At 42.8% G+C, this 27,780-nt stretch overlaps 1 protein-coding gene across 35 annotated transcripts in view; it reads right to left on the bottom strand.

Moving 5' to 3' along the window:
* Snap91 (synaptosome associated protein 91) overlaps window positions 1-27,448 on the bottom strand; it is a 117,321-nt gene extending 89,873 nt beyond the window's left edge. For 21 of the 35 annotated variants that reach the window (XR_013052837.1, XR_013052843.1, XR_013052845.1 and 18 more), the window contains exons 1-2: window positions 26,796-26,929; window positions 25,934-26,093 (exon numbers count right to left, since the gene is read on the bottom strand). Coding sequence is in view for 21 of the 35 variants with exons in the window: in XM_076576732.1 (XP_076432847.1) it covers window positions 25,934-26,063 (130 nt within the window). In the remaining 14 variants the exon portion in view is untranslated. Of the gene's footprint in view, window positions 1-25,933; window positions 26,094-26,625; window positions 26,937-27,015; window positions 27,251-27,316 lie in introns of those variants that run through there. The other 14 variants (XR_013052850.1, XM_042281345.2, XR_013052841.1 and 11 more) reach the window with 12 other exon arrangements.
* Between the last annotated feature and the right edge of the window lie 332 nt (window positions 27,449-27,780).

Here is a 27,780-nt window from a genome sequence, read left to right as displayed (position 1 = left end):
ATGTGTCTATGCTATAAATGGAAGGCTCTAAGAAGGAAACAAATGAGGGGGTAGCTCAGATTGACAGGGAGCAAAGAAAAGCCCAAAGCAATGATCTAGGATGATAAGAGATAGAGCTGAAAGAAGAGAGGACCAAAAGCATTTATTAGAAAAATCAGCTTTTCCAAGAGAAAATTCTTGGCCTTTTTGAAAGATGATACAACACCTACAGGTGGAGGCATAGGCCAGGGACTTGAGGGTGGCTGCATCCCAGAGTCCACAGCACTTAGACTACATGCACCTTTCAACAAGGGCAGGCTCAACTGTCACCTGTCCAATACACCAAGGAGTCTGATGACATGACCCTCCCAACAATGTCTAGGAGCCTAGTTCTTCAAATGCCCTTCCCTTGAGTGTGACAGCCAAGAGCCGTTCCTAGAAGGCAGCCCAAAAGGACTCCTTCCCCACTGGACTTCTTCTGTTAATAGGGATGTCACTTGCCAAACCGGTAGCCACTACTGAGCTAAGTCACTTTGTCCAAGTCTATGTCAAGCCCTTAGTCATAGAGATCTCCTGAAGCAAAGTCAAGCTAATGTAGTGAAAATGAAGGCAGCACGGACTAGGCCCTCCTGTGACTCAGGATGATCCTTGCCACAGGGAAGGGAGAACCAGACAGACTTTTATTTCAAAGCAAGGTGCTTTAAAAACCTGAGACCTTCATCCATCTTCTGCCTGCTAATGGTGACCAGCTCTTAGGGGTTCTCCCAGGCTGGGGATGTATCCTCCTAACTGGTGCAGACCATCCCCTAGAGGATACCCTTGCCAAACAGTGTCTAAGGAATGAGCTAACACTATGCCCCCTCTGTCTATCATGGCTAGGTACAGGAGCCAGCTAGTTAATTCTAAGAGCCAAAGAACAAGCAGTGACTCCTGGAAAAGTCCTCCAAAGCTTTTCGTTCTTTTTTCAGATCTCATAGATGACTCCAAATATTTTCTTTTGGTATTCATCAGTCAGAGGTATTCAAGTAGATCACTGTAATTTAGGGCCATAGCTTCTGAGGTGGTCCTTCTATCTTACAGGTAGCAGCACCCTGTCCCAAGATAAGTAGGTCACCATCAGTGACAAGTGCTTCAGGATGTTTCTGTCACCTACCCAAAGCTACCCGTATCTTGGTAAAACCTGGCTGCAGAAAATAAAAATACCATTCTCGAGGGAAGTGATTTCTAAATTTAAAAAGCCACACAAAGTTATATATCACCTGTGTCCATTTATATATATTTTCAACAAGTTAAACTAAATCAAATATAACCATGCTTCCCAGGTGGCTCCCACATTAAGCATGGATGATGCTTAATTTACTCAGTCATTAACAACTCTTTGTAAAGACATCCCTTGCTGTTTCTTTATGGCTTTTAAGCATTTAAAAATAATTCAATTAAATATATTTATAAAACCTTCTGGGTAACACAGCTAACCTATGTCAAAGACAAAGCTGAATCTTTCACAATGAAGTCTAAACACATTTATGGCTAAAACAATCTTACTACAGCTCACATTTATCTGTGCCTAAAACTTTATCCTTACTAGCAATAATACAGACAGCTCAAATATACAATTCTGAAGGAGCAAGCAATGTTTAAAAGGTTCAGAGCTTCTGCCTGGACATTTCCTTCTGAATGGGTGACTTTTGATCTTTCATCTTTATTTCCCTTGATTCAAATATGAGGTGGGAAAACTGGCATCGTTATGTTCCATCAAGAAATCTAGTGATCAAACTCCTGTATACACATTCCATGGCTAAGTGCCCTGTGCTAGCTTTGATGTCTACTTAACACAGGCTAGTATTATTGGAAAGGAGGGAGCCTTAACTGAGAAAATGCCTCCATAAGATGGGCTGTAGCAGGCCTATAGGGCATTTTCTTAATTAGTGATTGATATGAGAGGGCCCAGCCCATTGTGGTTGGGGCCACTGCTGGCCTGGTAGCCCTGGGTTCTGTAAGAAAGCAAGCAGAGTAAGCAAGGGGAGCAAGCCAGTAAGCAGCTCACCTCCATGGCCTCTGCATCAACTCCTGCCCTGTTTGAGTTCCTGTCCTGACTTACTTCAATAATGGAGTATGATATGAAAGTGTAAATCAAATGACCTTCCCTTTCCAAGTTGTTTATGGTCATGGTGTTTCATCACAGCCATAGTAACTCTAAATTAGGATATGCCCCTACCATGTTCAGCCAACTAACTGCCTCTCAAATAGGATGCTCCAGGCTCTGCATCTATATTGTCCCCACACTTAATTCTTCTCATCTATTGTGGTGGTATTGTGTTCCCCAAAATATTGTGTACTCTAATAAATTTATCTGGGGTCAGAGAACAGACAGCCACTAGATACAAAGACTAGAAAATGGTGGCACTCACACCTTTAATCCTAGCATTCCAGAGATAGAAATCCCTCTGGATCTCTGTGAGTTCAAGGCCACACTGGAAATAGCCAAGCATGGTGACACGCCTTTAATCCCAGAAAGCCAGCCTTTAATCCCAGGGAGTGGTGGTAGAAAGCAGGAAGATATATAAGGCCTGAGGACCAGAAACTAGAAGAATTTGGCTGGTTAAACATGTGGCTAGTTAAGCATTCAGGCTTTTAAGCAGCAGTTCAGGTGAGAGCCATTGGGATGAGGACGCAGAAGCTTCCAGTCTGGGGAAACAGGACCAGCTGAGGAAATGGCAAGGTGAGATAGCTGTGGCTCGTTCTGTCTCTCTGATCTACCAGCATTGACCCCAATAACTGGCCTCGGGTTTGATTTTATTAATAAGAACTTTTAAGATTCCTGCTACAATCTATGATTATTGTCAGTTGTTTACAACTTTGCAAGTACTTTCTTAAATTCTCTAGTATTAAGTCTTAAACAGTTTTCTTAGCACTGGTGCAACTGGATAGCCCACCATGGGCGGTAACACCCCTAGGCACCTGGTCCTGGAAGAAAGCAGGCTGAGCAAGCAGGTAAGCAGCACTCCTCCATGGTCTCTGCATCAGTCCCTGCCCTAACTTACTACAGTGATGGAGTGTGACTGGAGAGCTGTAACATGAAATAAACCTTTTCCTCACCAAGTTGCCTTTGGTCACAGTCTTTATCCCAGTAACAGAAACAGAACAAAGACACACCGCCCTTAGCTCTTGTCCCACCACGTCCAGCACTAATTCACCTATCTATGTACTGCACACTAAAGAATGGGAGCTCTTCCTGAGCAGCAAAATTCCCGAGAAAGAGGGAAGATGGAATAAACCACCTTTTGACAGAACCAGAATAAAGGCCCCATTTTCTTCTTGGGAGCACCTAAAATAGTTACTCCAGCTCTTGGAGCTTGAGTCATTATTTCTTAAAAATCAGAAGCAGTTTAGTTGCACATTAGCACTAATTACAGTCATGAGAAAGCCGAGCTCCACTACCCCACCCGGGGAGAGAGAAAATCACGACAATTATTCTGAAGATTCTGTGCCTCCTTCTCAGAAGATAACCAACATGTGGCAGCAAGGGAGGCTGGGCGATGTTGGCAGAGAGCTTCAGTTCCCTCTGAAGTGCCACACTCCCTTGCCGCTTTAAACCCTGTGCAGGGAAAAAAAAAAAAAAAAACAAAAAAACAAAAACAAAAACCTGTCCCTTGGTGTCTAAACAAGGCAAGAGCTATGGCTGCATGTCACAGGGCCAACACTCATGCTTCAAGGCAAGTTATCACATAGGCCAGAGCGTACTTTATGCCAACAGCCATGTGGCTGTGTCTTTAGAACATGACTGTTGGCCATGGAAAAACCCTCCCAAGCTACCCACAAATACAGAGGCCCCACACTAGGCCGAGGGTACAGGCCCCTTTCCACACTGCAATGATGCTTCTAAGCAGAGTTCGGAGTACTAGGCACAATGCCTACTGTGTGCTACATGGCGCAAGGAGAGAGAATCGAGGAATTCATAATCGCTCTGAGTTTCCCTGTCAGGAAGCATCCACTTCATTGCTATTAAAAAGCAATGGTCCATCACAAAGAGGATCCATCCTCAATTTCAGCACATTAGGACTGTTGCAAGCTCGTCTCAATCCTGCGGGGTCTGCTCTTTCTCCTTTTCATCCACATTGACAACACATTTGCGAACATCTCCATGTCTTCAACTCCAGTCATACTTTTTAATTTTCCCACAGCCTCCCAACCCTGAGTGCCTGCTTCCGGCTGCCGAGGAAGTCCTACTGTGTGGATCCCTGTCCCTCAGCCCTCTTAGTATGTGACAAGATGGAGGTCCTCAAAACATTTATTGGAACTAACTGTGCCAATCTTCTCTCAAAACGTCAATGTTCCACCACCTCCAAAGAAAATCCCATCATCTTCATCTCTCAGCCAAGGTTCCACTGAATGAATTCAGTGTCTGTGTTTTCAGCTCATCTTTTCCTTAGCTCTTTTGGCTGCTAATGGGTCGCTCAAGTTACTCATTACACTCTTGCATACTGACCCTCCCTCTCCCGCCGACAACAAGTCTGATGCTCCTTATACATTTCATTCACTCACAAAAGCCAAACACTCTGAATAGATATTCTTGAGTGTTTCTTGTGAACCAAGAAGGCACTCAGTTGCCTAACCTTGTGTTCCTTTCCATCCTACAGCCAACACTGAGTTTTTCTTAAGTCATTTGCTTTCAATGCTCAAGAAGAGACCCTTGGGGCTGGAGAGAAGGCTCAGTGGGTAAGAGCACTGGCTACTTTTCCAGAAGTCTTGGGTTTGATTCCCAGCACTCATACAGCTGTGAGTATGTATCACAACTGCCTGTAATTCCAGTCCCAGGGGATCCAGCGCCCTCTTCTGGCCGCTATGAGGTCAGACACACAAGTGGTGCACAGACATACATGAAAGCAAAACACCTAGACATGTAAAAATAAATACTTTTTTTTTTAAAGAGAGAGACTCTGATAGAGCTTTCTGCTTTAAACTGTGGCTGATCAATCTTTGCTGACTAATTAATGAATAAATTACCTAAATTTAAGGTCCAAGTCGGGCCCTGTGTTTTTCAGGGATACAGTCACTTTCTTTTTATATTGCTGCTGTTTAAAGAGGCACAGGTAATTTCAGGCACAATTCACACCAGCTTAAATGTCTCTTGGGCCAGTAGAGTTTGTCTAGAGTCACTGAATGTTTCAATAGATACACCAAATTCACCAATCCCTATCTCAATTAGTAGGACACAACCAAACTTTCCTTTATTGCTGTTTCCCATGGGAGCACAAGTAAGAATGAAATGAAATGGTCAACTTTTAAAGAGTTTACTCAAAAGTAAATAATAAACAGTCGCATTCTAAGCACTGGATATGCAAATTAACAGTGATGTGTTGTTGCTACTGACAGGCATGGATGTCTACTCAGTTGTTCTAAGTGTCATCCTTCAAGGACAAGTGATGCTTATTGGTTTGGCCCATAGGGGGAATTTTCCTATGAAACGGTAACTCCTTACTAAGATACACTCTTCTAAAAATTGGATTTAAAGGATAGATGCAATGCAAGTCTTAACATGGTGGGCTTAAATTTAGTGAGCCAGGCATTCAGTGTCCCTTATCCTTGTTGTGAACTCTGTGGCTTGCTGAGCTGGTCCTGGTTTTTGGCGACTGTTGTTAATGTGGTAGAGTGAGGTAATTAGGGTAACTGTGGTAAAATAACACCCATTTCAAATGGACCTACACTCACCAAGTGAGTTTAGTTGCTCTTGTGTAATAGCAAGACAATGCAAAAAATTGTTTCGAGAAAAAGTACCCAGCAAATTATTACACATTTTTCAGGGAATAATGCGCATGTCCTTATAGGGGCCATACATACTCAAAGCATGCCTGAAATTCAACTGAGATGGGAATTTCCAAACTGCACGGCCACCACTGTGCACTCATGACCTCAAGATGCTTACCACCTCTGTGATAATAGTAGGATTTTCTTTCCTTGTATTTGCTTTAAAAAATTATTTTTACATAGTTTCTTTTTTCCCCTCTTCATCATAAGTTCATCTCAGCAGCAGGCTGCCCTGCTTACCCATGCAGATCTTTAAAGGAAAGGGTACTCACTGGGGGTCAAGGGGACAGTCAGTGCCAAGGTAGAGGCATGTCTGACTGTTCGGGACAGTAAGGGGCCAGTGTGACTGGAATCCACATGAGTTGGAGAAGCAAAGACCAGACCCTACTCATCATTGAAGGACCCCCCTCCCCGCCCCCAGTTTTGGCCAAAGGAATTGGAGAAATAACTCTGTAGTGGCTATGCTGAGACACACAGGTGGGACAGTTGGTGTGGAAGAAGGACAAAAGCAGAGCCAGGCAATTGTTCCGGCCAACTTTCAAGAGACAGAGGTGGCCAGGCCTGTGACAGGCAGAGCCAACAAGTTTTCCTAACTAAAAAATGTAATAGGAGAGAGAGAGCAAAGAGTCCAGAAAAACTTCAACACATACACCTGTGCATGAGGATGGGCTACTGACTGAGGCAGGGATGATAGAGAAAGAATAAAGTATTAGTGTTTTGAGGCAGGAAAGATGAAGAGTTCTGTGGTTTCTATGCTTAAATTGTGAAATGTTGACAAATGTTTCTAAGGCCAATAATTCTGACCATGCCATGAGTTGACCTTGAAAATGTTAAACAGTGCTGGCCTGCCTTTTACTTTCCCTGTGGCCACCAGCTCCAGGATCAGAATGCCCTTCCCAACCCAGTTCTCCATTCTGTTCATGGGCAGTGGCCTTGCTGGGACATACCAACGCTTGGTTGCCTCTCCTACTTATATGATGAATTCCTCTACTCTCTAATGTTCTAAGTCTACAGAACTTGTGTTCCTATTCTATAAATCTGACAATGGAACTCTTCAGATTAAAGCTCAGGCTCCTGCCAGCTTTATAAAACAATGGGACTGGCCTGTGACAAGTTTCTCAGAGCTTCAGCTGCTTCCTTCTCTTCTCATCATACATTAAACACACCAGAGCGAGCCAGGCATGCTTCCTTGCACCAAACTTCCATCTGCCTCTTAATACCCAACCAAACATACCACTAAAAAGCCTTTGTTAACTCCCATCAGACAAAACTGTCCATTCTCTCCTCGTAATACACCAGTCATAATACCTCCACTGCTTTGTGAGGAATAAACTGTGACTGATTTGTCCAAAAGCCTGTTCCATTATCTCTCAGCAGATGATGCTGGGTCTTGTTTTCCAACAACATCTCCTCAAGTGTTGGTTCTGAGGCTTCTCTGCTGACTGGCCCTTTGAGGATGTTCAGTGTTGACCAGAGGCAGTGAAGGCGTCTGTGTTCCTAGATCTTTCATCTTCAAGTGTGATCCCATCAAGGACCAGAGTGGAGCTTACACTACCTCCCACCCCTCCTGCAACAAGAGACAAGGACATTTAGGACCACCCAAAGAAAGGGTAGCTGGTAGATAGCCTGCCAGCACAGACACCATCAGGATCCTATCAACTGTCACTTTCTAGTGGAGTATTGAGTCCTAAAACATGAACTGTGTAGTGCAGCTCTCCATGTACCAACAAATGCCTTAGAATAAAGACCATGTTTTGATTGCTCACCAAATCATAGAACCATAAATGTTTTAAGAAAACCAAAGCCTAGTATAATATACTTTGGCCTCCAATAAAAATGTTAAATAAAATAATGATAGATGATCCTTATGACACTTGTATTCAGTATGGCAACAAATTACAGACTACTTTAAAAAAATACTAAACACAAAACAAGGCCTAAAAATGGAAACTTCAAAATAATTTAGAGATAAAAATTTGTGATTTTTGATTAGAGAACACTCTCTGGGTAGGACAGGGCTCCCTATAGTTTCAAACCTCCGCACAAATATCAGAGGAAAAAAGAATTAAGTCAGACAGTTGGAATTCACTAAGCAATGCTTGACCTCACTCCTCAAATACTAAAGATGGTTGGGTGTGGCAGCACATTTCTTTAATTCCAGCACTCAGGAGGGGAGAGACAGGTAAATCTCTGTGGGTTCAAGACCAGCCTGATCTATAAAGCAAGCCAGTTCCAGAGTACTCAAGAGTTATACAGTGAGTCCCAATCTCAAAACAAAAACAAAGAACCACCACCTCAACAAACAAATCAAATACAAAAGCCAAATGAAACAAGGACAAAAACCAACAAGGGATATGAAGCTCACACCATTAGTTTCTATCCATGTGACACCTATGTCCCCAGGCCTCCCATTCTTCCCTTGGGCGCCATCACTTCCTTTCTTTTCTGTCTTATTCGAATTTCACATTTAGTACTCTACTTTTGGGGGATGGCAGAAAGTTTTATCTAGTTTCCTACCATTGATATCATTGACTTCTTATCTTCTATTGACTTCCTTTCAATTTCTCATTTACTTTATCCTTATTTTATATTTTAAACGATTTCAACCGATCTTCCTATTCTACCCTGTCTCTGAACTCTGAATTAAACTCATCTTTGCAATTATTTTAATTATGAAAAAAAAATGCTCTCAAGTACATTCCTGAAACATGAGGATAAAAGGGGAGATCGTAAATTGAGAATTTTCCTGCTGATTATAGCATGAAAGCAATATTTTGAGTATCTGAGGTATTTTTCCCAGGACTTCCTGATTCCTGCTGTGCCAAACGAATCTCCTCTGAGGGCCGAAGAAGGCTGGTGTTCAGTGGACACTTGACTGAAGCTCCTCTCCCTCAGCACAACTCTGAGAGCCTTGCACTCTTGGCAGCCCAACCGAAGAGACTAGACCAGCATGTTTCAGACCTCAGAATTAGTGAGGAAGCACTTGTTACAAGGTTTGTAGGTCTAAGAGAACACTGTGAGGCTCAGTTGCACATTAATAATGAAGCACCTGAGTCCACTCACGCAATAGATCCATCAAATAAGGGTTCTATTTGGTTGGTTGCAAACAGATAATACCTCTCAGGAAAGAGGTGGCTACCCACACTAAATCCCCATGAATCTGTATACAAGTAAATTTCAAAATAGGTAAAGGTAAAAGACTCACTACTCCCAGCAGGCCATGTCTATCCCATGCCCTTCAACCTTATCTCTTCTGCTATATGTATAAAAGAAAAAAAAGGGGGCTCTCAGAGTTACTGTGGCCCCTGTGTATAACTAGCAGCCCAGAAATAAGCATTAAACTATTATGGGGAAGGCAATATTTAAAAACTTTCATGTAACATAAAAATTGTTTGTGCTGTAATATAATGTCATGTAAATTAAGATAGCCAAGATATTATATGTGTGTCCGTAAATAAAATGAGTCAGACCACGATGGAAAGATTGCTAATGTTCAATTTGTTCATGTATTTTCAGCTCTAACATACTACTACTAATAATTTTGGGGTTTTTAAGATTTAAAGTTTAACTAAAACTAATAGTCTTAAGTCAAAGATGTTTGCCTTTTTCCCACACTTTTAAATAGAGGATGACTACATGTAACAATTTAAAGAAACTTTAAGATACCAAAATGGGTGCTGGGAAAATGGCTCAGTAGTTAAAAGCACTTACTGCTTTTGCAGAGCACTGAGTTTGGTTTTCCAGCATCCATACTCGGCAGCTCACAAGCCCCTATAACTCTAGCTCCAGGGGATCCAATGCACTCTTCTGGCCTGCATGGGCACCTGCACACAAATGCACATACCCACACAAAGGCATAAAAGTACACACAATTCAAAATTAAACTTAAAAAAAACACAAAAAAATATTTAAAAACTAGAAGAGCCCACGATTAAGATACACTTACAACTTTGATCCTCCAAAAGTTATATTGCTCTTGGTCATTTAGTGTATCAGGTTATCAGTTTTTAACCATAACCACACTTACTGATTGAAAGAATTAATTTCTTTTTCCCCCAAATATTTATTTATTTATTATGTACACAGTACTCAGCCTGCATGTATGCCTGCATGCCAGAAGAGGGCACCAGATCACATTACAGATGGTTGGGAGCCACCATGTGATTGCTGGGAATTGAACTCAGAACCTTTGGAAGAGCAGCCAGTGCTCTTAACGGCTGAGCCATCTCTCCAGCCCAAGAATTAATTTCTTAAATATAAAATTTTAAATGATTCGAGCCGGGCGTTGGTGGCGCACGCCTTTAATCCCAGCACTCGGGAGGCAGAGCCAGGCGGATCTCTGTGAGTTCGAGACCAGCCTGGGCTACCAAGTGAGCTCCAGGAAAAGGCGCAAAGCTACACAGAGAAACCCTGTCTCGAAAAACCAAAAAAAAAAAAAAAAAAAAAAAAAAAAATTTTAAATGATTCAACAATTTGACTAACAGCTTTCCAGAACGTCTTCTACCCAAACAAGAAGCATCAGTGTCCTTCACGTTGTTCATCTGCTCTGCTGCTGTCTAATTTCTACCCAGTTTTCATTTGTCAATGCCCCAAATTGTTAATGTTGTCCAAGCATTTTTCCCTGTAAGTACTTACAACGTAAATACTGAGACTCATTGTAACTATTGATCATTTTAAAAATTATTTTTCACTATTAGGTCAGCTCATTTTCCAAATATTTTTCAAGTCTTTCTTAACAGCAGTGTATTGGTGCTTAATTCAAAAATAGTAATTAAATGTCCCTCCACTTTTTTTGTGTCTTTATAAATGGGCAATGGTGTAAAAGGAGACCTCCAAACAATAAGCCCTAATAATAAGGCCACTTCATATTTTGCTCTTCACTCTTCCATGTGTCTTAAACATTTCAGTGGTCAATTGCCACTATTTTTTCTTAAATAATAAATCACTCTTTTGTTATAAACCTATTTGAAGAGTTTAAAATAATATCTTAAAAAAAAAGGCAAGTCTAAAACCACACCACTGAGCCTTAGAAATCTACAGTAACAAAGCAAACTGTAATGCATATTCCAGTATTTGATTTCTGGAGATGATTTAAATTGAACATGCTACATTTATATCCTAATAATTAGTGCCAACTTATGTCACTGGCCCAAAACATATGAAACTACAATGGAGGCTTAATTGCCTTATTCTCCCTTTCATACAAAAAACAAAACAAACAAACAAAAGAAATCCAACAAAACCCAAAACCCTCATTTCTCAAGCAGATGCCACAGAAAAGCCCAGAGCAGCTGAAGCCAGGCAGTTCTTTAGCAAATTCACTGCTGCTCGCTGTGCCTCAGCCTTTTCCTCTAGTGAGAATCCTTTGTAGAGTGATTTGGGTTGGTTTCTTGTCACTGGTTTTAGCTAACATATTCCTTCCATTGTCAACGGCACTCCACGATGCCTTAGAAAAGATAAGACTGAGACCTGCAAAAATTCAACTTATCTGGCTCAGATCAGAGCCAGCAGGCAACAGATTCAGGGTTAGCCTGGGTCCTCTGATGACAGATCGGTGCTCTTTCTACAGCTGTGCGCTTCATTCACGCCTCCCAATGTTGCTCAAGAGTGTGTTGAAATAAATGCCTTCATACAAACCTACTGATGACGAGTAAATGGGCTTGGGGCAGTCATCTGATTCCACACCCTTCATATTTCCCTCCTGTTATCCAAAGACAGGCTTCATAGGGGTTTATCCCTGTCATGAAATAGCTACTGAACTGCCTTAAACAATCATGTGGGATCTTATCTGTTTCTGTTTTGTGTTATTACTCCTTACAACACTGGACAGGTAAGCAAGAGATGCCATGCAAAGGTGGGAAAAGAAGCATGAGTCTTGCAATAGAATGTGTGAAGAAATCCTGTCTTCTCTTCTCTCCAGCTGTGGTAGGCATTGGATGAGCCCTGTAACTTCCTAGGACCCTGTCCTCTCCTCTACAAGCTTGGGAAAGAACACTGATCGCAAAGGGTCTTTCTGAGGAAGACCTCAGCTACGCTTCTATTCGCCACACCCAGTCTGTGATCACATTAGCCCCAATCCACCTCTACAAAGCCTCTTTTTTTTTATTCACCTAAGTTTTATGGGAAAAGAGAGATTGCCAGTGTATTTTACATTAAAATGTGAATTGAGAGGACCTTTAAATTTAGGAGCAAATTATATCCATGTAGGTACCCAAGATGAGGTTCAAAGAAAACATCTTGCATTATTCAAATTTTAAGATGATAGAGTACTACCAGACTTGATCCCCCCAGAGAAAGCTTTCATTTTAAATGCAAGACTCAAAACAGCCACTTTTCTTTCTCAAAATAACTTTAATTGTCTCCATTAATGCTTAAACGATAAAGTAAATAACTGTCGCCTTTAGCTATCGGGCAGATTTAGAGAACAGTCTCTTCTGGGCCTGCCACTAATGTGCTCATTACTAGCTTAAAATCACAAGGCCCCCAGCAGATGGGTCCTGGGTTCTGAAGTGTCCACAATGACTCCAAACACTAGGCATCTATGCAAATCCAGTGAATGGCTTGTGCTACATTTAGCATGGAAAAATGGCCCAGATTAGGGGTGCTACATTGGTTTCAGCTTATATGTCAACTGTGTTTGAGAGTGAAAATCCAAATCATTGCACACAAGTAAAAGTTTGAGGCCAAGCCAAGCTACACAGAAAAGAGCCCTAAGATCAATCTGTCATGTGTGGCAAGGACAGGGAACCAGTGCCTGACCACTAGCTACTCATTTCCAGAATCATCTACCCTCCGAAAAGTACTAATTTCAGCCAGTTCACTGTGCATCTGAATAACTGTCATGCTGAGGGGAGTGAGAACTCCTGAGATCCCACAGACATAAGAGAAGTATTTCCAATGCCTTTTCCATGGGCATAGTAGCATCAATGTCCTGTGTTCATAAGCTATTTCCTTCTGCTGCACTCACATCTAGACACCATCTTCTAAATGTGTGGAGGCCACTGGCTGAGCTCTTACTAATGAAACAGACAGGAATGGTATCTAGGTCTAGTCCCATGTCTTGGAATATTTCCTTTTCTGTTTTCCTCATCAGCTAGACTTCATTGGAGGACTCTAAAGCCCCAGGTAAGAGACTGAGAAGTGCCATCCAAAGCAGACCCCAAAGAGAGTCAGAAAGAAAATCTGCATCTGGCCCCTAGCTCTTGGGACTGATCCCAAGAAGGTAGTTCTGGTTGAGCTTGACAATCCTGATGTGTTTATTAGATTTTTGTCAATGACACAAGCTAAGGATACCAAGGAAGTGGGAACTTCAATTGAGAAAATGACTCCTTAAGGCTGGCCATAGGCAAATCTTGATTGATGACTGATGTGGGAGGAGCCAGCCCATTGTGGGTGGGGTCACTCCTGAGCAGATATATCTTGGGTTGTATAAAAAAGGCAAGTTGAGACAGCCCTGAGGAGCAAGCTAGGAAGCAGCATTCCTCCATGGCTTCTGATTCCTGGTTCCAGCCCTGAGCTCCTACCTCAACTTTTCCTCATGAAGGACAATAATTAGCAAGATGAAATAAACCCTTTCATCTCCAAATTACTTTTGGTCATGGTATTTATCACAACAACAGAAAGTAAATTGGACACATGGTGCCATGCCATGGACATGGAACAACATGAGAAGTCAATTATTCTCTATGATTTTTGTCAAACTCTAGCTATAGGAAGAAAGCTAATTTCTCAGTGAGGCTACCATGATAGCAAACCACACTTCTAGACTCAATGAGAAAGTTGTTCTGCGAAAATGAAAGTTGAATCACTGATTGTATGTGGAAAAGGATCCTGAATAAGCATCGAAGGGGCCAGTGCCATCCATGCCCTTTCCTCAACCTGGTTATAAAGGCCCAAATGGTCCTCCTTTTGCCCTAACCAGTTTGTCTATATTCCTCTAACATAGAAAAAAAATAGTCAACATGACGAGGGTACAAAGTAGAAAACACAAGTCCTTCAATCCACAGACAACATGTTGGTGTATAGTCTTCCAGAAATACATGTCATCGGCACATGTCTACATTAAAAATGGAATCATGTCTTCATGTTTTAATTTCCATGACAAATACACTTTAACTTTTCATTTTTGAGGTTTTCCAGTATCTATTTGAAGAATCATTGTTTTTAATAAAGTACTAAGGAAAATATACAATGTTGTATCAAACATTTATAAATGCTTCATTTTCTCTATTTTTCCAAGACAAAACCTGTAGAAGTCAAATTACTAGTTCAAAAGGCTTTCAGAGGTTTTCAACTGACATTGACAACACATGGCCCCAAATATGTAGACTAATTTATACTTCCATCCATCGAGCACTCAACTCAGACTTTTTTCCATCTGAGCAAGGAGCAAGGCTGAGTTGAAGTGAAGTGACACTTCTCTCAATTTCCAACACTAGGTTATAAAATTATGAGTACAATTTACAAATCAAATGGCTAGTTGAATGAAGAGAGAGAGAGAGAGAGAGAGAGAGAGAGAGAGAGAGAGAGAGAGATCTCCTTGGCATTGCACAATGCCATGACAGCACAGATATACTAAGATATATTATATACTATAGAATCACAAAATACTATGAAAAAGATAGATAAAAATTAAAAGCCTCGTATGGAAAATAGTGAGAACTATTACTAAAAAGAACAAGTAAATATACACAGAGCAGAGGGGTGATTCAAGGGTTAAACAGTTGGTTTAGCCTTCTCACTACTGAAGACTCTAAGTAGCTCCATGTGGCACACTTATGCTCATACAAGGGTTGAAGAAAACAGAACATTACATGTCAAACTACTTAAGAGGTCATAAAAACATGAACACAGAGCAACTCTGATGGGATAAGAGAAACAGAACACAACACAACTACATTAAGCCATAGTCTATTGAATTACCTAGCTAGAGGCTGCAACAGCTGCAAGTTGCATACTCTTGATTCTAACCAGGATAATCATGAGTTGCAGCTGAGGTTCTCGGGCACCGATCTAACCATCAGAATGAGGCTAACAAAGCAATGATAGGCTGGAGCAGTTGCTTAAGACAGTAAGAATTACCAGTATCAACACACAGAGAATGTGTGATTTTGCCTCTGGGACTCAACTGCCTTAACTGTAAAAACTGGGAGTCTGGAGATGCCTAAAGTTCTGTCCAACCTCGAAGGTCCTGTAGATGGGGATGCATCAGTTCAGAGATCATGTCTTACACTATCTGACCTCCACACTATCAACCTCGAAGCAGCTGTCAGCTTAAGTTCCTAGGGCCTGCCTTCTCTGCAGGAGCCGCTCTCTGCTGAGCATCAAGCAGCCTTTGTCTCCACCTCACCCATGTGAGTTCCTTTGATCCTTCAAGTCTGGCCTTAAACACCATTTCTACAATGCACCTCCACTGTGGTCTTTCTTTCCCCGCTAAACCTTAATGCTTCTGGAATCACTGGTAATTAGGTCTTTCATTTTCCGTCTCCCCTACTAAGCTGCTAGATCTCTTGATGCCACAGGCTACATCTTATTCTCTGAGGTATCCCTGCCTCCTGGAACAATTCCTGACATTTGGTAAATATTTGTTGAATGAATAAATAATGATATTGTGTTAAATAAATACTTAAAAGCCTCAAGACTGAAAGTAACTTCTAATTTCTCCAACTAGGTGGTTGAAAACCAAATAAATACTCTGACATTTATTGCTCTCTTTATGAAGGTAAGAAGAATATTATTTTAAGTTAAATTTGTCTCCTATTCCTCATTGCTTTTCTAAACTCTTCAAGGCACTCTTTTCTTTCTTTCTTTGTTTCCTTCCTTCCTGTTTTCTTTCTTTTCCTTTTGCATTACTGGTGATCAAACCCAGCACTTGATGCATACCAGCCACTGATGCAAGCCAACCATGGATACATGCCAGGTATGCGCTGGAACACTGAGCTTCATCTACATCCCCATCTTCCAAATTGTGAGTGGGAATGTCATCGTGTTAGTGAAGAGTATTATTGAATATAAAATAATATAGTTTCAGAATAAATTGAGTTTTTGGCTACTGTGAAATTATGTTTTTTGGTTTTTGAACTTTCCTTCCCATGTACAAAGTCTACATTCATAAATTGTAAGGCAGTCATTGAAGAGTAATGCTCAGCCGTAACTGACTGACACAAAGAAAAGTAAAAGCATACATTTACACCCACAGAATGCTGACGAACTTTCTGTAACATTAATTCCTAATTATTAATCATGAAAGAAATATACCGAAGGAAATACACATACAATTCAAATACACAGCCAAAAGAATATAGACATAATTAAAATTTAACGTTTTTCCAGTTTACAAATCCTGACCATTAATTATATGTTTCTGGCCAAAGTTATGATTTCACTCAACCTTTTTTTTTTTTTCTTTTTAATTTTGGTCTTTGGTTCTTTGAGACAGGGTCTCTCTATGTAGCTCAGTGTGACCTTCTTGAACTCATTATCTTCCTGGCTTGGTCTCCAGAACACTTGGATTATAGGCACACACCATACCCATCTGCCAAAATGTAATTTTTACCATATCCCAAGAATGTAACTGCAAAGAGGCTAACAGGGACTATGAATTAACTATTTACATTAAGTGGTATAATAGTTTTTAAAATTGATTTTCTGAAATATTCCACTTTTAATTGAGTTTATGGTCTTTTAACCAACAAAGTTTAACTCATTGTTCTTCTGAGAATTATTAGGTAAAAGCAAGATCTTTATACAGAAAGTATGGGTGGAAAGGCCTAAAGTTAGGGAAGAATGAAGAGTATACCAGAGACAGTCATCCCATTAATACTTAAATCCCCAAACTAGTTCTCATTCCGTGTCTGGTGTCAGAGGAGCTTGGAGGTAACTCCAACCAGAAGGAGAAACCCACACAGAAGCTCACTGCAGTTCTGAGATGCACAGGGAGCCATCTCAGCCCTGAGCAGGCATGCCCAAGCTGGGTGTTAGAAACGATTTGAAAAATACAGAAACAACATATGACTAAAAGTAATGCAGTGTATGGTGATTTTAGTGAACTGGAGGGAGGGGGACTGAGTAAGAACAAGAGGAAAACAGGCAGGACTCCTTCCTAGTGTAGGGGTGAACTATCGGGAAAAGATAGCCATCTACTCCCATCTGGCTTCCTCATAGGGTAATGAATGAATCCCCAGGACCAAATCATGAGAGGTCTCAGAAAACCGTAAGACAGAGCAACACTGAAGTGAAAGAAAGCATGTGTTGAAACTGAATGACCTACAGGCCTCGTGGGCAACATGTGACCAGTCCTCTGGGACTAAGAACAAAGACCCACATGTAAGGTGCCCAGGTTCCAATGCTGCACCCTTAGTAAAATTAGCATGCACAAAAAGAAGGCCCTTTAGTAAAGGGAAACTATTGGAGAAATTATTTTGGCCACTCCACGTAGTTAAAAGGATATTTATTTAATGGCGTAACTCACAAATTAAGTAATGGGTAGGTCGCAGGGTCTGGGGAAGGTGTAATGCAGTCCAGCGGTGTTCTCCGGAGCTCTGCACAGTCAATCTGCACCGGTCAGCGTTTGGCACCGAGAGAGCGCCCAGAGCGAGCGCTGGCCCATCTAGCTCTCGGGTCCCCAGACGCCTCCCCTCGCCCCGCCTCGTAGGCGTGACAGTTGCCAGAGTCTCAATGGGGGTTGGAACTTCCAGAACCAAGCTGGAATGGCTACCCACTACAGGAAACAATAAAATGTGTCACATTAAGGCTACACTCAAGGTGGATGAGAGGAAAATCTCTGGGGGCATTTGTAAGCACAGCTTTCCCCTTCTCAAGTTTAAAATTTATACTACAGACTAACACTCCAGTATCTCAGGTCCTGAGGGCCATATATATCTGATTTCACAACTTTTTATGTTTAGCAAAGGCCTGAGATACACCACACACTAACACCCCAGTATAATCTTGAAATTCATTGTAATAACATTTCTGTAGTTGAAAATATATACTTCAGGATAGATGGTATGAAGACTATCAGGTGAACTTCTGCCACCAAAGATTTACAAAAGCAATTTTAGTTTTCTGAGCTCTTTGGATTTTTAGATTGTGAATGAACACGGACCTGCATCAGATGAGAAAGCAGAAATCAATCCAGGATGGGGCCCCTGTGGGTCTTTCATGAAGCAAGCACAAACTCTATCTAGGTGAAACCAGGCTCTCTGGGATTCTTACTGATGGAGATCTAGCCAACAGACTTCAGAAGCTAAAATTATGAACCATCTGAGAAAACACCATGAGTGAGGGTCAGGCACAGGCTAAACTAGCCAGAAGCAGGGCCTTGTGTAACAGATCCATGTAAACCAGAAGATAAAATTAATTTGGCTAAAAAAAGGAGAGAAATAAAAAAAAAAAAGGATCCAAGAAAGATGAGCAAGGAACATATGCCATACCCAAAAGAACAGATCTGAAAAACTTCAAAACTTAAAAAATTAATTAAAAAGTTATAACTGAGGGTGAATAAAAGCTTTAAGACACAGATAAAGAGAGAATAAATAAACTGGATAGATTCTGAAAACAAAGCATGCTGAATAGAACAGTACTGGAAACTATGAAAGGTATATTTAGACATGAAAGGCTATAATAAAGTGTACTGTATCTAGTTACACTTGAAGGTCAGAGAGAGAAAGAGAATGGGTATAGGCAGTAATCAATGATAATCGAAAGGCTGAGAATTTTCTAGAATTGATGAGAGATGCTAATTCTCAGTTCAGGAAACCCAATACAGTGCCAATAGGACAGACAATAGGGAAGCCACATCTACTCATTCATGCTATAGAAGGTCATGACAGATTTTTAAAGCAGCCATAAAGCAGGTGATCATTTGAAAGCAGGTGGGGGGATGAATTCTTAAGAGCCAATAATGAAAGCCAAAGGAGTGAAACTATTATTTGCACATGGACTGTCATCCTAGAATCGTTCCGACTATCTCTCAAAGCCATGAAGGAAATAAAAGCTTTTTAGACAAAGCATAATTCCCCAGTAAACAGCCTTACTGAGGCAGCTTCGGAGGGTCACAGTTCAAGAAAACACTAGGAAGAGGAATGGCGAGCGAAGAAGTCCAATTCAGAGTGGTAATGACTACACACACACTGTCTCTATCAAATGACTAATGAGGTTAAAACTACAATAGCAGCAATAAAATGTGGACGGTAATGGCATACAACTCAGAAGCCTTTAAAATCCCTAAATTTCTTTTATTACAAAAAAAAAATGTTACCAAGTATTACCAATCTACTTTAAAGAATAACTATTAAATTAAGGGTAGTCCATGAAAGACTGAAAAAATGAAAAAATAGTACACATAGCTTCCTGTAGAAAGGGGAAAGTTAGCCGGGCGGTGATGGTGCACGCTTTTAATCCAAGCACTCGGGAGGCAAAGGCAGGCGGATCTCTGTGAGTTCAAGGCCAGCCTGGTCTACAAAGTGAGTCCCAGGAAAGGCGCAAAGCTACACAGAGAAACCCTGTCTCGAAAAAACAAAAAACAACAACAAAAAAAAGGGGGGGGGGAGTTAGAATTGATTCAAAGGATGGCACTAAAACTCATCCGCAGATGTGTTAAGAAGTACGCAGTGGTGGGAGCGGCGGTCACGGCACTTGTGAAAATGGCCAGCAGCAGTAGCGGTGGATCAGCAAACAGTTCTCCCCAGGTGCCCCCAGGCTTCCAAAAGATAAGGCCTTAGCCACCAAGACCTGGGCACTGATAGTCCTAGGACCTGACTATGACAGTGTATTCATGTGCCAGAGAGAGCGCTCGGGTTATCAGCTTGGTCACTGAGTGGATGGCGATGGGCACACAACTGCCATGTCAATAGTTTAAGCCTGAATTAAAGACAAAGCCAAGGGCTATCCGGAGAGGGGTACACATCTTCGCAATCACTATTTCAAGAAAGTAGGCCATAGGAAATAAAAGTGTGGTTGACAGGCTGGCTGCTGGAAGACTCCTTCAAGTCCAGGGACGCTGCATCGGTGGTTTCATTTGCTCAAATGAAGACATTTAAAAATGGGTATAAAAACAGATAGAATGTGAGGTTAAGGATTCCGATGACAGGGAGAATAACTCACACATAAATGGTGACAGTTATCATTGAAGATAAAAGTGCTTACCAAAAGACAACAGTCAAGTGATCAAACCAAAAGGCAAACCAAGAGAGGGCAGGTGAAGAGTCAGCCTGCCTCTCCTGGATTGCTGGAACGGCACCTTGCACAACCTTTTACAACACAGATCCACCTTCACCATGTGTGCTGGAGAAACCTCATTACACAAGGAGGTGGCGGTGTCCTCAGGCACGCAGGACAAAGGAGAAGGTAGTAAGAAGGCAGCTAAACAAAGACCAGGCTTCAGGGTGCACTTTCACCCCACCGCCCCAAGGCAAGAGTCCATTTCTTACAGGTCAGGCTGTAATTGACAGCGGCAGGGCAGAGCAGTTCCCACGTGACCGCCCACATTAGGTAAATTCCTCCAAGAAAACACAAGTAAACAGGTTTCTAGGCAAAGAAAAAGGAATTTACAAGAGACAAAGAAACAAGCGTAAATATTTTAATGGCAAAATGTGTGGCTTTCCAAATGACTTAAAGGCACTATGAGTCTATTTGAAGGCTGTTCCAGGAGCTGAGTCACCAAAATATAGCTCAGTAGTGGCCTTCAAGGAACAGGTCCTGTGTCAATTCTGACCTTTCTTACCAAGTTACAGAAACCAAGGTAAGCCATGAAGAACACCCTAGCCTATCTAGGGTCTACATAGAAGGAGGAAGTAAGATTTTAAAGGATCTTTGTGGGAAGTTAAAAGAAAGATATAATAACCTAATATATAGACTAAATCACAAGGAAGTATTTATTAGCCATTAAGTGAACGTTTAACTAGCAATGTACCAAAATTCCAGATTTTATTATAAAGTGTTGCATGTTAATATTGCAATTAAGAGACGAACTTACCTACTTAATATATATTCTTCTATTTTCAAGTCACTAGAAAGCACTTATGAGTCAGTTTTTTAAAGACTGGGAATATAGCTTTGTTGTACAACATGGGCTGAGCATACAGAATCTCATGTATGAGATTCTGGGTCCAACCTCCAGCACCAATAATAAGAAATTTTAAATTCATTAAAAAAATCTTTCTATTCCATTAGGTGATGTACAGCACACTCCTACCCATTACTCCTTAATTTTTTATAATTAACTTTATTTTAAAAACTTGGAAATCAAAGTATCACACTGAAATTAACCAGACCCGAAGTCTACACAACTTTCCAAGTCCTCGGCTTCTCTAGCACCCACTCAATCTCATTCGGTGTCTTTTCTCTCCCCCTGGAATGCTAAGAACAGCACAGGCCTCCTCTAGGACTTTTGATACAAACTATAGTCATATTAAATGCTTTTCAGATGTGTGTTTTCCCCATCTCTTCTTGACTGTCCAAAAACTGTTATAGTCTGTTTTAAACCATTTTCACAATTGGGCTAGGTCTTCCAATATAATCTAGAAGGCACACAGTACACCCTGGTATAGGAAATAATGATAGAGTGTATCCAGACAATGGTAAATAGTTAAGTCAAAACAACTAGTCAATGGTAAATATCCTACATAGCTAATTAGTATACTTACACTGGAAATCATATGATGTACTCACTATATTTCATATATGATACTAATTTTACTCTGCAATCTTCACATATTTCAACACGTAAAAAGAATACATTTGGTACAAATATAGTAGCCACTGTACTAGTGCAGATTAAATTTCTTTCTCTTCTTTTGAATTTTAGTCTTTTGAGACAGGGTCTGATGTAAAGCCATCTGGCTTTGCTATGTAGGCCAGGACGACCTTGAACTCCTGTTCCTTCTGCTTCTGCCTCCTAAATGCTGCAAATACAGACATCCACCACCATGCCTGGCTTAAACTGCACTTCTATAAATCAAAATATATGTCAGATATACTAAGCATGTAAATATATACTAACATAAGTAAAGAAGACGAGTTTTGGGGATTTGGAGAGAAAAGAATTATTAATAAAATGCTAGTATCTCTCAAAGAGATCCAGGACTTAAATCACTTTCATGTGGGATGAACTCATTATTGAAAATCTCCAAGAATGGCCGGGCGGTGGTGGCGCACGCCTTTAATCCCAGCACTCGGGAGGCAGAGCCAGGCGGATCGCTGTGAGTTCGAGGCCAGCCTGGGCTACCAAGTGAGCTCCAGGAAAGGCGCAAAACTATGCAGAGAAACCCTGTCTCGAAAAACCAAAAAAAAAAAAAAAAAAAAAAAAAGAAAATCTCCAAGAATAGCCAGGCAGTGGTGGTGCACGCCTTTAATTCCAGCATGAGGGAGGCAGAGGCAGGCAGATCTCTGTGTGTGGCCAGCCTGGGCTACAGAGTGAGTTCCAGGAAAGGTGCCAAAGCTACACAGAGAAACCCTGTCTCAAAAACAAACAAACAAACAAAACAAACAAACAAAAACAAACAAAAATCTCCAAGAATAATAATGAGAGAAAAATAAGATTGCTGGTAGGTAAAGGGACTTTCCATTAGCTTTGGCTTGATACTCTTGATGATCATGCATTTGAACTGTGATTATTTTAATCCAAATACTTTGAATGGCACATACAGAAATCATCCATCAGCATTGACCATTCAAATGAATCTTACACCAGGGCTGCAATGCATTCTGAATTTCACCTTGCAGATGGTTCTTGGGACCAACTCTGTATTTCTGTTAAACCCAGGAGCAGTACTTGGTGCCTACTAGGTTTTTTTTCCTTGATTATTTGACTTGGGCTAGCATTTAGACTAACCACAAAAGAGGAGGAAAACTCACTGCCATGTAACACATTGGTAAGCAAACAGCCTGGTAAGTCCTGGGCATTTAATGTGCTACCAAATACACACAAGAGGTTACAAAGGAAGTAAGGTGAGGCTGCACATTTTGCCCCAGAAAACTAGTATTGATAAAGTCTTTAATCTAAATGTGCAGATGGGGCAACATTATTACTAGATGATGGTAAAGAATGAAATATTTAGATAAACTGAAACATAAAATAGAATTCTCATTTAGATTACTAAAACTTACCATTTTTTAAAAACATTTAACATAATACATAACTACTGACTATGTGAATCTTTTTCTTCCTTCAAGAAAGATACTGTTACTGGAAAAAAAAAAGTCTGGGCTAGGGATGCAAATTAGCCATAACGTGCCTGCCCAGAATAAGCAAGGTTCTGGGTTCAAGAATTAGTGCCATATGTAAAAACAAACAAACAAACAAACAAGAAACAAAACCCAGAAAAACTAACCCTGAGAAAATGACTCAATCTACCACCACATTTTCCCCAGGAGATTCTGCCCCCAAATGTTAAATCATCTCTTCAAACATGCAAATCATACACTACTAAGCAACATTGTATAAATCACCATAATTAGCAACAATAAATTTTTGTCTCTTAATCTAAAAATATTAGTTTTTTAAGCTAGCCCTCTAATATCAAATATTCATTTCATGAAGATTCTGAGACCAATTACTCCAATAGTTTAGAAAATCACATAATCCTAAACTTTACTCCTTATTTCCCAAATGAAACTCCAAACTAAAAATGTGCAAATCAAACTAACACATTTTTTTTGCCTCAGACTACCAAAATGTTTTGTTCTCTTCTTCCTATATATAATGCTTCTTCAATATATAATGCTTTCAAAACTAAACTACTACTTGGATGGTTCAGTGTTTATGGACAAACTTAGGTATTGTATTCACATGTCTTAATAACAAGAATAATGCATTTTTTTACAACCAGTATGTTACATTCCCTCAGTCTCTTTAACTACTGAGTCTACTGCTTAAATTCTGAGGATGTAACACAATTTAAATAGTCAATTTTCCACACAGTCTTTTAGTAGGAGTGTGATACCTGTCTTTCCACAGTACACCCAAAATCTAAGCTTAAGGAGAAGATCATTTATGTTTTAATGGAAAGATAAGACAATAAAAAGAAAAGCCACCAAACTACTCCCCAGAGCTTGGTTCAGTTTTCAACCTGACAGAAGTAAGAATTTCTCATGGAGAGAGACTACAATGTGCATGTAAGTTGTGCGGTTCACACACAACCATGAAAGCAAGGTAGGTGTTTTGGAGATGAGACCAATTAGGCTAAGCATTCCTCTCCCCGTCACAACAGAACGGATTACTAACCACAGATGGCAGGTAAATGCAGTACTTAAAAGCAATCAAGGTTTGTTACCCTAGTTGAAATGCTCAGTAGCAAACACATTAAAGTATAACATATAATTCTTCTAATAATACAAAGTCAGTTCCTAGTTCAGGTTATTTCTTTTAACATGGAATCTTCTACCATGATCCATATCTTCTAAAACACTCCACTCGTTAACATATGCTGGGGTATTGGAAATACCCTACTTTTAAACCCATTAAGAGATGTTTTCAGGTCTATAGGATAAAGGTAACTAATTTGATTTGGGAAATTCAGTCTTTATCAGAGCGATGTCTTCCTGAAATGATCAAACCTGAGAATGTTCTCTGACATGCCATCAATATACTGATCTATCATGAAAGTAGCAAATCCATAGCCTACACAGTTTTTACCGTGAGCATCTTCTAGGTCGACATAACCACGAAGACGTGAGTCAGCCTTCCAGAGTTGGGGAAACTGATGGAAAGACGGCTAAATGATTCAGCATGCTGCAGCAAAATGAGCTGGTCATGAATTTATAATTTCTACCCCTGTTAGGTGTCCTGGCCCTGGTAGCCTTTCTTACCTAGTACTTAATGTATAACACACGATACTGTAATCAATCAATTTTGTTAAATATTCCTTCAGGAAAGAAGTGATAATGTCTTCCCCTCGGACAAACGCCTAGACAGAAAATTCTTCAGTGCTATGTGATAGCTCTGGCAGTGCCCATTTGCAGGCCTCCTCCAACTTTGCTGGTGCAAAGGAGAGGGCTGGAACTGACGGGGGTGGTGGTGATGCCATTGTCTCAGCAACACAAGAGGCAGAAGGATCGAAGCAAGAAAAGTAAAATGTGAAATATAAACATAAAACCCCCAAACAAACAAAAGAAAACAAGAAAAGAGGCCAAGGGAGTGAGGTGGGAAAATGAGCATGGGCAAACGGGTTTCTCGTGCCCACACTGACCTTTAGCAATGAACATCAGGAAAGGACAGACAGACAGATAGAAACTGCAGAATACTTTCTGGAGTAGCTTTGGAGATACCTGACTGCCCAAAGCAGGTGACACTCTTTCTAAATGTCACTATTCGCCCTTCAGCAGCAAAAGATTTACTAACTGCATTGAAAACCTTCAGAAATCTAGAGATCCCAAACCAGAATAAAGCTTTCTCCATCCAATGACAGGTGAAAATGTTATGTGTTACACGTTTCCCATCTAAAATTGGATCGCCTCTAATTTGGAAAGTACATCCATTTTGTGACCTAAACAGTTATCCCACCCAGCATTTTCTGAGAACAGGACAAAGGAGTATGCCAAGATGTTTAGAATGAAATCGCCATTATCTGTAAAGTGGGAGCTGCTCATTCAATAGCCTGGCTTTATTCCAGTTCAGTTCAGTGTAGTGACATATGACACACACACTCCCCCACACTCACACACAATTCCTCAGCAGCAGCACAGAGAAAGGCAGGATTTTACAATGATCCAAAATGCACTTAAGAAATTATAGTGACAAGTGTGGCCATCCATGAATCCATCTTTCTTTCCCTCTCCATTCTGACCATGCAACCCCTCACTTCCCTTAACCTAACGGGGTGGAGAAAAACAAAAGATGATTAAAAAGACATAGTCCAAATGTACAAGTGTGTGTGTGTGTGTGTGTGTGTGTGTGTGTGTGTGTGTGTGTGTGTTTCCTCCTCTAGGGCCTTGGAGGTCATCGGAAGGAAAAAATGGCTCGATAGACAAGATTTCAGGGCCTACCCTAGGGGACACCTCCAAGGCCAGAGACAAGCTCAGGAGTGAACCTTTGGCAGCCAGTTCCCAAGGCTTCAGGCGGCATGACAGAGATCCAAGGCCACGCTGCCGGCCTCTGAGGCCCCTATGCCACGCGCACGTTCCACTTATATAAAAGGATGCTTACAATCCAGGTGCTTCTTCTTGGGGCCCATCACCTCATGAGTGGTGGCTTTGCAGACCGCTCTCGCTACAGCAGAGCCAGTCACGCTGTACTGAGCGGCGGCGATCCGATCCGTGAGCGTTTGGCCCGACATCTTCACCGGCCGCGTCTACCGCCTCCTCTTCTGCGGGAAATTAAGAGGAGACGGTCCCGCTTTCACCCGCACCGCCTAGGCTGGAGCACCCCGGCCTTGCCTGCTCCCACCGCACGGCGGCTCTCTCCTCCGCCGACCCCGCCCTGGCACCGCCTCTTGGGACCAGCGACGCGCCAAGCCCTGCTGGTCCATCGCGGTCCAGGGCTGTCAGCCACCCGCCAGGTAGCCCTTGCATCGTGCCACTGTCCTGCTTCCCTACACCTGGAAGCGGCCGCCACATCCCGGCCTCGCCCTCGGTCCATCAGCACTGTCCGCGCAACCCTATCCCGTGGTGCGGGACCCGGGTGCGCGTCGGGGTTACTCCGGACGCCGCGCCCAGGAGCGCGCACCTCTCGCTGCGGGGGGCCGCAGCGTGTCCCCCCCTCCCCAACCACCCACGGCAGCCCGCAGGGCCGCGGCCACCTCCCTCCTGCCATGGGGCTGCGGCGGCGGCAGCAGCGGCTCGTCCTCCCTCGCTCCCCATCCCCGTAGCAGGGCCGCCCAGAGCCGAGACGCGCCTCACCCTTCTCTGCTAGGAGCTCAGAGAGCCGACAGCTCGGGCCCCGCCCGGCCGCTAGCGCGCCACGGAGCTGTCACCCGGCTGCCTCTGCCCTTCTCCGCGCCCGGGGATTATCCCTCGGATCCCCGGGCTCCGGCGCAGGGGAGGGGACCTGTTTGGCCCAGCGTACTCACCCCGCCCCGAGAGCACCGCAGCCTGGACGCCGCGCGGGGTGGCTGGTTGCAGCCGCGCGCCGCCCCGGTGTCCCCGGGCCGCGATGCTTGCAGCCCCGGCCCGGTCCCTGGCTCAGCTCCGCGGTCCCCGCGCCCGTACCCGCCCGCTGCCGCTGCCGCCTCCGCCAGCGCCGCCGCGTCTCTCTAGCGCTCGGCGCTGCGTCCCCATCCCCGCCCCCACCTCAGCTGGAGCGCCAGCGACGAGTCAGGTGACGGCGGCCGACGAACCCGGGGCCAGCCCTCTGCAGAGCGCCGGCGGCCCCCTCCCCGCCGCTCCCGCTCGCCGCCCCCTCGGAGCCGCGGCTTTAAACGCGAGGGGGGGGGGGCCCGCACGCGAGCGTCCCCGGCCCCGCGACTGCGGAGGGGAGGGTGGGACGGCAGGGGCGCCGCCGCTCCGCAGCTCGCCTCCTCGCGCGCGCCCCCACACCCCCACACCCCCGCGCGTCCCCGTGCGGAACCTGGGGCACGCGCGCCGTGCACACCTGCGGGGCAGCTGCGGGATGCGCCGGGGATCGCTGCTGGCGTGAGCTTGGGGAGGGAGGGCTGTGAAGGCCGAGGCAAGGGCGGCGGCGGCGGCGGCGTGTGCTGCTCACGGAGCCCAGCCCCTTCTCTCCAAGAGCGCGTCTGTGACCAGCTGGCCTGTCAAAGGCAGCCCAGGCCCAGATGGGCAGGGCGATTTGAAATGTCAGATTCTGTGGCCACGGGACCGTTACCTGTGCGCCCTCCGCTCTTTGCGGCTGGGCTGCTCAACTTGTCTCAGTTACTACAGGGAGCGGAGTGGGCAGGTAATTCTCGCAGCTTTAGTCTTAAAGCAGTACTGAGGTATGCGGTAGAGGCAAGTAAGAAGCGAAGCCATTAGCAGAATCCCAGATTACACTCGACTGGAATCATTTGCACCCTTAAAATTGTAGTTTCTGCTGTTTAAATATGTTGGGACATCTTATGT

The sequence above is a fragment of the Peromyscus maniculatus genome, chromosome 7 (assembly GCF_049852395.1).
Source record: "Peromyscus maniculatus bairdii isolate BWxNUB_F1_BW_parent chromosome 7, HU_Pman_BW_mat_3.1, whole genome shotgun sequence".
NCBI classification, from domain to species: Eukaryota; Metazoa; Chordata; class Mammalia; order Rodentia; family Cricetidae; genus Peromyscus; species Peromyscus maniculatus.
Note: the sequence above shows the minus strand (reverse complement) of the source record. Positions and strands in the feature narration are given on the sequence as shown.